Source organism: Tauraco erythrolophus, chromosome 2 (assembly GCF_009769465.1).
Source record: "Tauraco erythrolophus isolate bTauEry1 chromosome 2, bTauEry1.pri, whole genome shotgun sequence".
NCBI lineage: Eukaryota > Metazoa > Chordata > Aves > Musophagiformes > Musophagidae > Tauraco > Tauraco erythrolophus.
Genome location: NC_141466.1, coordinates 30881912 through 30894434, shown reverse-complemented (window position 1 = coordinate 30894434; position 12523 = coordinate 30881912). Strand labels below are relative to the sequence as shown.

General features: G+C 37.0%; 1 protein-coding gene across 3 annotated transcripts in view; it reads right to left on the bottom strand.

The window, feature by feature from the left end:
- The window catches only part of RNGTT (RNA guanylyltransferase and 5'-phosphatase), a 203583-nt gene that overhangs the window by 164326 nt on the left and 26734 nt on the right, over positions 1–12523 (bottom strand). For all 3 annotated transcript variants that reach the window (XM_086608204.1, XM_086608205.1, XM_086608206.1), the window contains exons 7-8: positions 8327–8436; positions 7390–7491 (exon numbers count right to left, since the gene is read on the bottom strand). In XM_086608204.1, the coding sequence (XP_086464330.1) occupies positions 7390–7491; positions 8327–8436 (212 nt within the window). The remainder of the gene's footprint in view (positions 1–7389; positions 7492–8326; positions 8437–12523) is intronic.

Genomic DNA, 12523 nt, shown 5'->3' with positions numbered 1-12523 from the left:
CTCCACTTCAGGCATTTTCCACTACTGGGTATAAAATTCCACATCCATGAGAATCTGGTCATGTCATTTGTACCAACCTGCAAATTAATCTCTGGCTTCTTTCTCATTCCCAACAGAGTCTCCTTCAAGTTCAACTCCACATTAACATCTTTGCTCCCAGGAGACGATCTTTCCGTTCTCTAGATCTGCTTTCAAGACAAGCTGGTCTCTTGTTCCTAATAATGAGTTCTCAAGTGCATAGATTTGTTTTTTAATTAGATTAGTACTACTCTCCAATCTTTCTCTGTCCTCCCTCATTCTTGTTATTATCCTAACTTTCTCTCTAACCAACTTCCGTCTCTCAGGGATAACTTCTGTCTCTCAGGGATAATAGTTTTTCCATGAACCCATTCAATTCTCTCTTCTTTAATCCTTTGCAGACAGACTATCAGTTTTCTTCCTTGCCACTTAATTTTGGACTGTAGAAACCTGTTTCTCAGTTTTCCACATGTTTTTAGAGCTGTTCTTTAGCAGTGATCACCTTTTCACAAGTTACTCTTGCCACAAACGACTTCTGGATAATTTTTTCATACGAGGAATCCGCAGTTTCTCAGTTATGCATCTAAGCTTCATCTCATCATGTAAAGGATTAAAGAACAGGGAAAGAAAAAAGTATTTAGCCATGCAAATTCAGGGACAAACTTCTACCTCATCTTCGTTACATTTTAACAACACGCATGAAAACCTATCTTGAAACACAATCAGTAGACTTGCTTGAAGTAATGGTCACAAATACGTGTCTGAAGAGGTTGCAATTGCCAATAATTTTAAAGTTCTTAACAAAAATAGAAATTCTCTTCAATGTGTACAAAAAGTTAAACCAAAGACACCTGGGAAGCTATCACAAGTTTGATAATATAGTAACTCACATGCTTTGGATAGATCAAAATTATCAATAAACACAATCCAAAAATTTGGCCATCAGTTTTATCATAGTTAAGTGTAGCTTTACTATTTTTATTTCCTATTGTGATACCAACAAAATGAGAATTATCTAGGCAACAAGCCTTTTCTCTAAATTGTAATTTGCTAATCATGAAAAAAACAACTAACTTCGGAGATGTTTCTATTTTGTTACAAACACCTTTTAGACAATTAGTAGCAATTCTCAAAGAGCTGCTTTACATTCTCTATCTACTTGTTCCCATTTAGGTATCTGCAAGCCATCAAATTTGCATGAATATTTTTCAAATATAATAGCCTTTGGCAAGAACTACCTGTTCTGCATTTTTCTAAAATAGCTGCTTTTCCATAATTGAACAGCCATAGTATTATGATCATGTTTATTATTTTTTTACTAAAATTGCACGTAGGCAGATGTGAAAAATAAAAAGGTACTCATACAAATGTAGGAAAATAACTTACACCCCTTAATAGCTCGCATTTAGTTCAGGTCACATTTTACCATTATAAAACCTAGTCCTGTTTGATCGTATTAATGTGAATTATTCCACAGATATTTTAAAGCTTTTTATTATTCTTAGTGGTAACAACCTTTTTTTCAAAACGGGTGTCTCATTACTCTACCAACCCAGCTCCTGTCTGAACATTCAGCTCCACTCATTAGAACAAACATCTGCTACAAACAGTGTTAATGAGATACACACCAAGGGATACAGCGAGCCGCTAACCACCTGGGTTAATCACTTTACAGTACAAAGTTGATAACAGAGACTCACACAGTATGCCTTGAACATACTGGTACAATTATTCAGATAGCAACTACTATTTCAGAAACACACTACAAAATTGGATACATTTGTAAAGCTGTACATACCTTGTAGCTACTGTTAACATACAACGTAAATTTCATCTCGACAAAGCCAAAAGGCATGATTTTAGTAGTAGGAAATTTGTCCTTTGGATTTTCTGTGCCTTATGAATAGATTAGCATTAAAATTATTTTTAAGACACCAGAGGTTTGACAATTGTTCCAATAAATATACAGGATAGAATTCACACCAAATCAGTCAAAACAGGTGCAGACTCAAGTGATTAATTTTTTTTTTATAATAGCAATTTAAAGCAATATGGTTTTAGAGGACTTTTTCCCCAAAACGGAGTTGCATATAATATTTACATACATGCAAATAGGCGGCACAAAAGAAGTATTTTTCCAAAGACAGCTAACACTAAGTGAGCTTCACAGAATCATAGAATGGTTTGAGTTGGAACAGATCTTAAAGATCATCTAGTTCTAACCTCCCTAAAATGGGCAAGGACACCCTCCACTACACCAAGTTGCTCAAAGCAAAGCCTCATCCAACCTGGCCTTCAACACCTCCAGGGAGGAGGCATCCACAGCTTCTCTAGGCAACCTGTTCCAGTGCCTCACCACCTAAGTACTGGAAGGCTGCGATAAGATCACCCCGGAGCCTTCTCTTCTCCAGGCTGAACAGCCCCAACTCTCTCAGACTGCCTTCAGAGGAGAGGTGTTCCAGCCCTCGGATCATCTTTGTGGCCCTCCTCTGGACTCACTCCAGCAGACCCATGTCCTTCTTGTGTTGAAGACTCCAGAGCTGAATGCAGTATTCCAGGTGGGGTCTCACAAGAGCTGAGTAGAGGGGCAGGATCACCTCCCTCGACCTGCTGGCTTCTTTGGATGCAGCCCAGGATACGGTTGGCTTTCTGGGCTGCCAGCGCACATTGCCGGCTCATGTTGAGCTTCTCATTCACCAGCACTCCCAAGTCCTTTTCCTCAGGGCTGCTCTCAATCCATTCTCCGCTCAGCCTGTACTTGTGCTTGGGACTGCGCCGACCCATGTGCAGGACTTTGCACTTGGCCTTGTTCACCTTCATGAGCTGTTCACGCTGCATTTCCCTTTGGGGAGAACAAACTCCAGAAGGTCTGCTGGAGCGAGAACAAGGACGTGTACCTTGCTGATGCTCATGGAACAAGGGCTCTGGAAACCAGGCACAGAACAAGCAAGACCATGATGTACGCACAAGCTCTGCAAATCAGGACAAGCTAAGCAAGGGTAAGTCAAAAGATTTTGAACTCAGGGCTCCAAGACAAGGGAAGAGGATGAGTTTTGACCCATATCATACTCAGAATCCACATATTTACAAAAGTGTGTAAGATACTATTCCAGTCAATTTCCCAAAAATATTTTATAAAAATACTGTTAAATAATCTAACTAATCAACTTCACATTGTTTAGTCAACACAAGATGATAAATAATGCTCTTTTATTTAGGGAAATACTTTCTTTTTTAAAAAAATATGGGTGGAAAATGTAACAATACTAAGAAATCAAGCAAACATGCACTGTTCTACCACTGAAAAACAAATAAACAAAAACCAACAATGCAGCTCTTCAATTGGAGCTGAACTTTCACCCTTCTGGTTTAAATCCAGGAATAGCAAACGCCTTTGGAGAAAAGTAAAAGTCCTCAATGAAATTACTGACACTACATGTCAGTTAAGACTATCTACAAATAGCTCCAGCCATGAAACCTCCGAAGAAAACTACTGCCGCAAGAATAAAATACAGATATTTAACAATGGTGAAATTTAAGAATTTTTGCTAAATTGAGAAAATATTGGTATCAGCTGAGATGACAGTGTTTTAAAGTGAGAAAGTATAATATAAAGTTATTAGTTAAGCATCTGCTTTTCTGCAAGTCCAATCAGATCGATGAAACAGCAGTGCTTTTTTAAGCAAAGAGAGCGAGCAAAACAAAATATGCAATGCCAAATAATACAGCAATAGGCAAACACTAGACTGCTGCATCTAAACCACGCTTAACAGAATAGCTTCAGAGATATCTGATGACAGGGGTTTCACCTCCAGAAAAAGCAAGTAGGGGATCCATAAATGGATCTCCACTAACTGATGTCTTAATATTAAATTCAGGAAGGTCACGCCTGTCAACACGAGCATTCAGAATAATTAATGAAAATCTGTTTAATTGCATATGGAGTCCGGATCGTTGAAGAACAACAAAATAATCAGAAGTACATCCAATGTAAAAACTGCTATAGTCATTTTTCATTGTTGATTAGGGTAGCTATCATGCACAGTGTCTAAATGTCCAAATAATAGCTCAGCTTTTCATCTTTAATATTTTTCACAACGTTCGTTCAGCTGAATTTCATTAACACTGGATCTTTGCAGCACAATTTTCTTCTCTCAATATACCTATCAGTCTGAGTATCTCCATAACCAACTACAAGTTATCATGCATAGAGAAAATTTAAAAGAACTGTTTAGTTGTTTCAGTTTTATTCTTCATCCATTCTGTTTTGTCACCATTCTAAAACTCTAAGAACGCAGGAGAGAATGCCCAAAATACTGAAAATTCCCACAAGAATTTGCACGTGCACTTTAATTTCTTTCAGAAAAGGCAGTCTTCCAGGTGCACTACCATTTTCTATATAATTATTCTAGTATTCAGAATGTATGTATCCTGTATATTTGAGGAAGAAAATAAGAATGTTCCATAAGACTTCAATTTGCCAAATGAATAACATAAAATATGACACCAAAAGATTCTCCATATTGAAAAGACAACCAAAAAAAAAAAAGAAACGTGGAAAAACAGCTTCCAGTCCTATGGAATACCACTAATTGTAATTTTACAGCATCTTAGTATGTGTTCTAAGACATACCAATCTGTATTGGCTAATGACCCACGGTTTTAAATAGATTATTCTTCAGTGGAAACGCACACTAAAGACACTGCAGATGAAGCAATTTTTTCATTCAACATCAAATGGCCTTCTGTAAATAAAATTATTTTAAAACCAGAATTATTTTCTGCTATCACTATTTCTTGAAGCCATAGGCTTAAATTACACAAAAATGTTTCCACAAACTGTCTTTAGTACATACTAAAATAATAGTGTAAACTAATCCCTAAAACAAAGGCTTCCTGAAGGACTAAGATGTGAAAAAAGGCAAGCATTACCAATATCTGAGCTGCATAGGACATTAATACTTTGTAAACATATTTTCACGGTTATACAAGTCAAGTCCACGGGCAGTATATCTGAAATGCGGATTAAAAGCGTAATAAATGCAAAGACTCCCGTCTGGCTCTTTGCACGATCGGTTTAAGTTGGCTGGGTTGACTTGTTTAGGCTCAGCAGCTTTTCAATGTGCTGCACTGCTCTGAGAATAACCCTGGATCTCCCAACACCATGTTTCTGTAACCTCACACCCTGAGAACGCCTGCATCGCGTCACCCAAGTGCCTGTGCATACAGCCTGTCCCTGTTAATAAGCCAAATATTCCCACCCATTTCTTAACGCTTGGATGCCATACTGAGTGCAAGTTTACTTTGTATTTTCATACCGTGCTCTGCCCAAGCTAATAGACCCTCGACGTACAAACTCCACAGATGAGAGACACCTGAATGTTTTGGTTTTGGGGTTTTTTTTTTATAGAAGACAGCTTGGTTCTGGCTGAATTGTGCTGAATCCTGACTGACTCCATGTGGAGCCACTTCGTAATTCTCCTAAGACACCCAATTCCCCATATTTTCCAAGGTTTTCATTATCTAGGATACTCCTATTACTAAAGATAACGAACTTAATAAAATAACACAGGAAAATTTAGAAGCCAGCATACACTGCTTGTTTATTTGGTATCAAAACTTTACTTTGTAGTTTCAGGACACGGAAGGGAGAATGTTTTCCATTGCACTGCTAAAACAAAACTGCTTTTGCCCATATCTATACACAAAACCGGTGTTTTAATTTGTGTTTTAACAGTCTGAAAACAAAAATCCTTACCTCCTGCTTTTGAAAGCACATGTTTCATCCACACAACTGATGCTTTCTAACTTGTACGTGTGTGAACACTGAACCCTTTTGCTAGTCTAAAGCACCATGCACAAACGAGCGTTAACAGCCCTCCTCTTACTGTGTGTACGTTCATTGTAATTGCACTTTTTCTGGTCAAGTCAAAGCAGGTTAAAAATCTGTTTGCTCTAAGTGAATAAAAACTGAAGTCATTCCACTTAGCACAGATTACAATTGCTTAAATACTACTGCATGTAAAGAACATCTTTTAGAAATAAAAATCGAGCTATTGAAGTGAATGTGTCACACAATTTATATTCTTCCTGTTACTGAGACACTATTGACTATGACATAAGAAATTACATTATTAATTACTTCAAGACAGCGTCCACAACAAAAAAAGATTGTGGTCTGAATGCTATTGAGTAGCACAGGTGAAAACCATTTTCATTACTATGTAGGATTCTTTAGTTTTGAAACCAGAAATACCAAAGAAAAACAGAAGATTAGAGTACCAATTCCTGTTGATGATTATTTCAAAACCTCAAGAAAATGGTTGTAATTTCTCAAATGTTCCAACCTATTAAAAATATTCAGTCATATGAAAATAAGCATGATTTTGGAGGCTTGGAAATTTACTCAGGAAAGATTTGTTTGTATGAAGAGCCACAGTACCTCTTTGCAAGAGTACAAGGAAACATGACACCTAACATTTGGAGTTTTATTTCAATGTGAATAGCAAATATCTTCTATACCTCATCCAAGCTGCTGGGTGTAGAGGCAAGAGACCCTGTGTGACATGGCTTTTTCATACAAGACAAAGCAATAAAAGAATATCTGATGATACCAGATGCACATGTTTAGACAACTGAGTTTCACGCAGTTGAGACTGATCTACGACCAGTTACCATCAGAGAAAAAAGTGTTTTGCCATTCTGAACATGATAATGTATGGCGTTTCTCCTACTCAAAACTACCAACATGAGAATACTGGAGAAATCACACACAAGGATGCATTTCAAACCAGAAGTAACAACAATGAAGAGGTTCAACACATCAACCCAGCCAGGCTGTACTCTGTTATTAAAAAAAGACACCCTTACAATGAATGTAAGGGAATTCATGAGGGAAGACGAAACTACTGACTCTTTGGCTAACCAGAACTACAAGTTTGAACAAAGGATCACAGTACGAATTAAAAAAAAATATGAAATTTCTAATACTAGCCAGCTTCTGAAGGATCAACCAGAAGCTTTAATGTAGCTTTTATAAATGAATTTTTTAGCTTAACAAACTCTTCCTGTTATCTAAGATTACTGTAAGACCTTGGTGGCAAGTCTTAGCTGACAGACAGGCAAGGGTTATGGAGGAGAACAAAGTATGCACATTTAACAGTCAGTCTGCAGAACAAATGCTAAAAAGAAATTTGGTCACAGACTTCAGCAAACGTTGGGTACCAAGACAGCAAAAAAATTAATCTCTGCAGTCAGTTTTGTTGTTAGAATATGCTTTGTCCTTTGTACAAGCGAATTCACTTTCCTGAGAAAACACAAACCATCTACCCAATTTACTGGGTGTTCCTTTTTCATTTAAAATGAACTTACCGAGTGCCGTCTGCTTTCCAGCTAACTTTGTATGGCTTCTGCTCCAAAAATTTAATATTTTGCTTGTCCATGGAAACAGGTTGTGCTCCAGGGAATCCAGATCTTTAAAAAAACAAAAACAAAAAAACCCACACACGTTTATTAATGTTCTGCACTAAAAAGTCACAAAAAGCAATGCATTTTTCACATGAGACTGAAGTCACACCTTGTACCAGACTCACTGCAAGGTTAACTTCGAGTTAGAACATCTTCTCCAGTAAGGTATTTTGCAAGAGGAATCAAATGTCTATCTGATAACAAGGCTATTGGTTTATGACAAAACACTAAATTATGTAGAACTTCAAAGTTTTAACTTTGGAGGAAGAGATATTTGAATTCAAAATGACAAGCACTAGAAGAACTGTAAGCATCAGCAAGTTAGGAAGCATGGTGAGCAGCTCCCTGAATCATCAGCTTTGGAAAGAAGTTCAGAATCTGAAACATTAAAACCAACACTCTCATTAACATTGAGTAAAAATCCAAGTTGGCTATAAAAATGAGTATTGTACCTCAATACTAAAGCGTAATGGCAGTTGTATAAATAAGTCCACTGCTTGAGCAAGGACTAAATTTTACACAAATACCTGGACTAGACTACGTCTGGAATTTGCACAGCAACAATTAATCTGAAAACATTTTGTTATCTCAATGGAAAAGCAATTCTAGAATCATGCTTCTTAATATCAGCAGTTCATCATTCCGATTCATAGTACAATGTAAGATCCTCATCTGTTTCACTTTGGAGTAGTTTTGAGGCATGTTTTTTTTTTTTTTAAACAATCCATCCAAAACATAGTCATCTTTTTCATTTTTACAATGAGCTCTTTCCTTCTGCAAGACTAGAAACATAACACATTTACAGATAGTATAAATAAAAAAGTTCTAAACATTCTCATACCCTTCCCATCCACAGAGCTGCTGACATTTTTGCTGTATCCCTCCTAACTTTGGTTGTGTTGTCACCTGGGTCACACATTTCACTGTTATTCCTTCCAGGAAAATTGCACCCTAAATAAAAATATAAAATATTAGTATTTAAGCCTTCATAAAAGCAGATCAGAACACGTCCATACAAGATTTAGTATGTTTTTACAATCTGACTCTCACGAGCAATACTAGCTTAAATATTCCTTAAAGATTTACCCCAAATACCAAGATTCATCAGCTGCGCTTTGCCAGTAAACGCACTGGTAGGCCATATTATGAACCCAGGAACCGAAATGAGTTATTTATGGGAGAAAAAAATAAAATAATCATTTTAAAAAAATTTCAAAAGGAGGTAAACGGTAAGGGATAGGCACTGTTTAGCTAGTACTCTCAAGAAAGTTCCCATGTCAAGCTACACCATCGGTCTGACTCATGATTTTTCATTTGTAACAAAAGTTTTTATTTAAAGTACACTATAATAGTAAATTAGTCACATATGGAATTTGCAGGGATCCAATTAAGCATCCTTAGTACACAAAACATTATATAATAATAAAGTAGCGTAAAGACATCTATTTGTGGGTGAGAATCTGAACCTAAACAGTATCGTAAGCCTGGAGCAAATCACTGTACATTACAGATCTCGAAACTCTTCCTGGCAAAAGCCTTCATGACACCACTTTTAAGTGCGTCAAAAAGTATGACCTCAAAATAAGTAAACTGGACAAAATTGACCTATGAAATGTTAAATAATTTTTTTTTAATACATAAATAGTATTTCCAGACCAACAACTCCATGCTTTCTTTGATTCACGGAACATAAGAGCCACTCACTAATAGTAGAGATCTAACGTGAAATAAACATAAGTAGCTTGGTAATTAGTCAAGTCACTGGGAAACATCTTCAGACATAAGTTTTTTGGTGGTGTTTTTAAAAAACGCCAAAAATCTCCACAGATGAAGACATTAAGTTCTACTTTTCTCCCTCCAAATCTTTGAGATGCATGTTTTCAACTAAATATGTTAATTTTCTCAGACCTAGATGCTAATTCCAGTACAAGAAGTTCAATGACATGGATTTCACCTCCTCCTGGGTGATCTCTCACATTATATGTCTCAAAACTTAAACTTTCACTGTAGGGAAAACAATTGAAAGAATGAATGTACTTATGCAGCAGCAAACTTAAAGAGTTTTCAGTTGATCTATGACAAATTTCTTAACAAAAGCAAAAACCATAAACAGCGGGTTTGTTACAAAATATTGTGAAAAAATATACTTGCATAATATTATTCTCAATCTAAACTAGGTTACTAAAGTGAAGGTGCTATCCTGAATGCTACAGAAAAGCCTAAGTAGAGATCAATAAAAGAATAATGAAAACAAAACTCTAAAATAACTTGTATATTCCAGAAAAAGTTTGATTTTGAGTGGAATAAAACAAATTCTGCACAATAGAACAGATGAAAGCCATCAGGTCTACAAAACTACATAAATAAAGATTTCTATAGAGATCCCAAATCAGCCAGACTTATTTCAACAGCATCTCAAACAAATTCTCAATGCAGACTAAGAAGATCAAAGCATGATGTTTCACCTGTTGAGTTATAAATCCTGTAAATGAAGATATAAGTATTTTGTATCTGTTTTCCAAAATGCTTCAAACTTGCCTTAACAAATCTGGCTGCATACTACTGATGAAAGGAGACTTTTTGCTCCCTTCCATTTCCACACACTGTGGCACTCATCTGTTCTAACCTTGAGTCAGTCTAAGAATTAAGTTGGCAAAAATAATGTCATAAATTAGTAATTTTCTGCCAAATCAGTATCCTAAACTAGCTCACCATAGGATGAGTCAGCACTAGTGCCAGCACAAGGGAAGCAGAAGGAACACAAGGATTGCAGGTAAAGCAGGACTGCAGTTTTCAGTACAGCCTGCATTTAGTTAAGCTTGGCTCAGTTGCATCACCAAATCACATTCTGAGAACAGCACATCCTAAAAAAATACGCTAGTTCATAACTTTAATTAACTTAACCTCCACAGACTTTCGGCACATCACTTATCCCATCTTATTTATATGGGCACCAGCAGGTGCAACAGCACATCGGTGACTGGGCAAGGGAGGCAGACAGCTACACATGCCTGGCCAGCATGTTGTCTGAATTCCAAGGAAGTGGTTAAGAGCACCATGAAATAAAGGAAGATGGTTGTGCCTTGCTTCTCAGAATAACAGCGAAATGCGATGGCAGTACAGCTGCTAAGATTAAAGCAAAAGGCAGGCAACAAGAAAGATTTTCTAGAAAAGGAAAAGTCATAAACATGAAATCGGTGTCTGCCATTTGAAAGTGTCTCTTGCAGATTATCTGCCTCAAGTATACTCACTAGCTACGGCACAGCACTACAAAACCAAGGTGAGACACTTGGGCATTTGTGCTGGACTAACTCAGCATTCCAGGTTTCATGAGGCCATTTCCTTGGACAGAGTGCCAAAACTGAGCCAGATCCATGCACTTTCTCTACCATTGTTGAGCTAACAAACCCTCGTAGAAACAGGCCACTGGAGAACACTGCAGAGCTGCCAGAGCACTCAGCTCAGCAGAATCACCTCAGGTCCTCAGCGCTGCTATTAAGCCAAGAGTTATAAACCCTAACGGATCCAAGGTAACTACCTACACTTAGTATTTATATTCAGCACAACCTTCACACCATCTGTACTAATCAAGCTCTCCCCACTTGCCACCTTCTCCCTCCACCCATCACTTCAGCTGAAGGAGAAGTGGCAACATGTATCATCTTGTGTTTGTTCAGATCCTAAACACCATCTGGAGGAGTGGGTGAGTGCAAAGAGCCCCAAACACATACCTCCCTGACCCTAGTGGCTATCACCAGGCCTGGGTGATAGCCATCTTCAGCTACTCAGACTTCACTGAGTGCCAATACGCTCAGAGACTGTCTTTCAGAGGACAAGAAACATCCCAAAACATGTCAGGAAGAGAGTTCACATCTTCTAACAGAGAGGAAGGGAGAGGCAGGGAATTACACTGATCAGTTAAGATTTAATCTCTAGAAATACAGGATCAAATCACAAGAGTTGTTTCTAGGCACACACAAGAAAAAAAGATACAACAAAAATCATACTGATTGTCACTCAGTAACAACGGTGTTCAAATAATCATTTGGTTTTGGTGATGAAACAGGCTTCACAGGACTGGCAGAAGCAGGAAATATCACATCTTTTGATGCTGGCTTTTGCCTTGGCTTGTCTTCTATTAGCTTCTGTAGTTATCATAGAGGAACTCAGAAAACATGGGGTAAGATATAACTTCTACAAAACAGAAGAGCAACCTGTTTCAAAACTGTGTTGAGAGGAGTTAGTGTTTCACTAACAAAATGGAAGAATATATCTGAGGAGGATTTGCAAGGTCTGGTTTAGGTATAAGAGAATTAATTTATTTTCCCTAAATTTCCTATTAGCATATTCTTATTTTTGTGCCATCCATGAATTTAGTAACAGGCATGCAGGCTGTGATGGTAACTTAAGAATTCAGTGTTATTCTTAATTTTAAGAATGAGCTGAAAAAAATCCTGTGCAATTCAATATTAACAAAGTTCTACACTTAATAAGGAATAAGCAATTATACAAACACACACTGGTAGATAATTGGACAAAAAGATACAGAGGCAGCAAGAGACCAAAAGCTGAATTAGTATTATTCTGTCTTGTAAAAGGCAATTATATTGAGATATACAAACAGAAGCATTAGCCTTAAGACACATGAAATTAATTCCTCCCTATTAAGCACTAGAATGGCCTCAAATAAAGGTCCATGTTCAATTATAGGCACCATAGTCTTAGAAAAACACAAGTCAATATGACAGAATACAAAGAATGACAAGAATGGTCAGAAGTATAAAAAATATGAACTATAGGGAAAAAGTGAACAAATTGGAAATGACACCTGTATTCAAGTACATAAATGCTGCTGCAAAATCAGAAAATAATCTTTTTCTCATATCCATCAAGACACCCACCAGCAGAACAATAAATACAGGGGTTAAACTTTGGCAAAAAAAAGCAAATTAGGCAGAAAAAAACCAAAGTCACTAGTATTTAGAATTAACATACTTCAATAGTTAAATAATAAATATTATCCTTGCTAACTATGTCA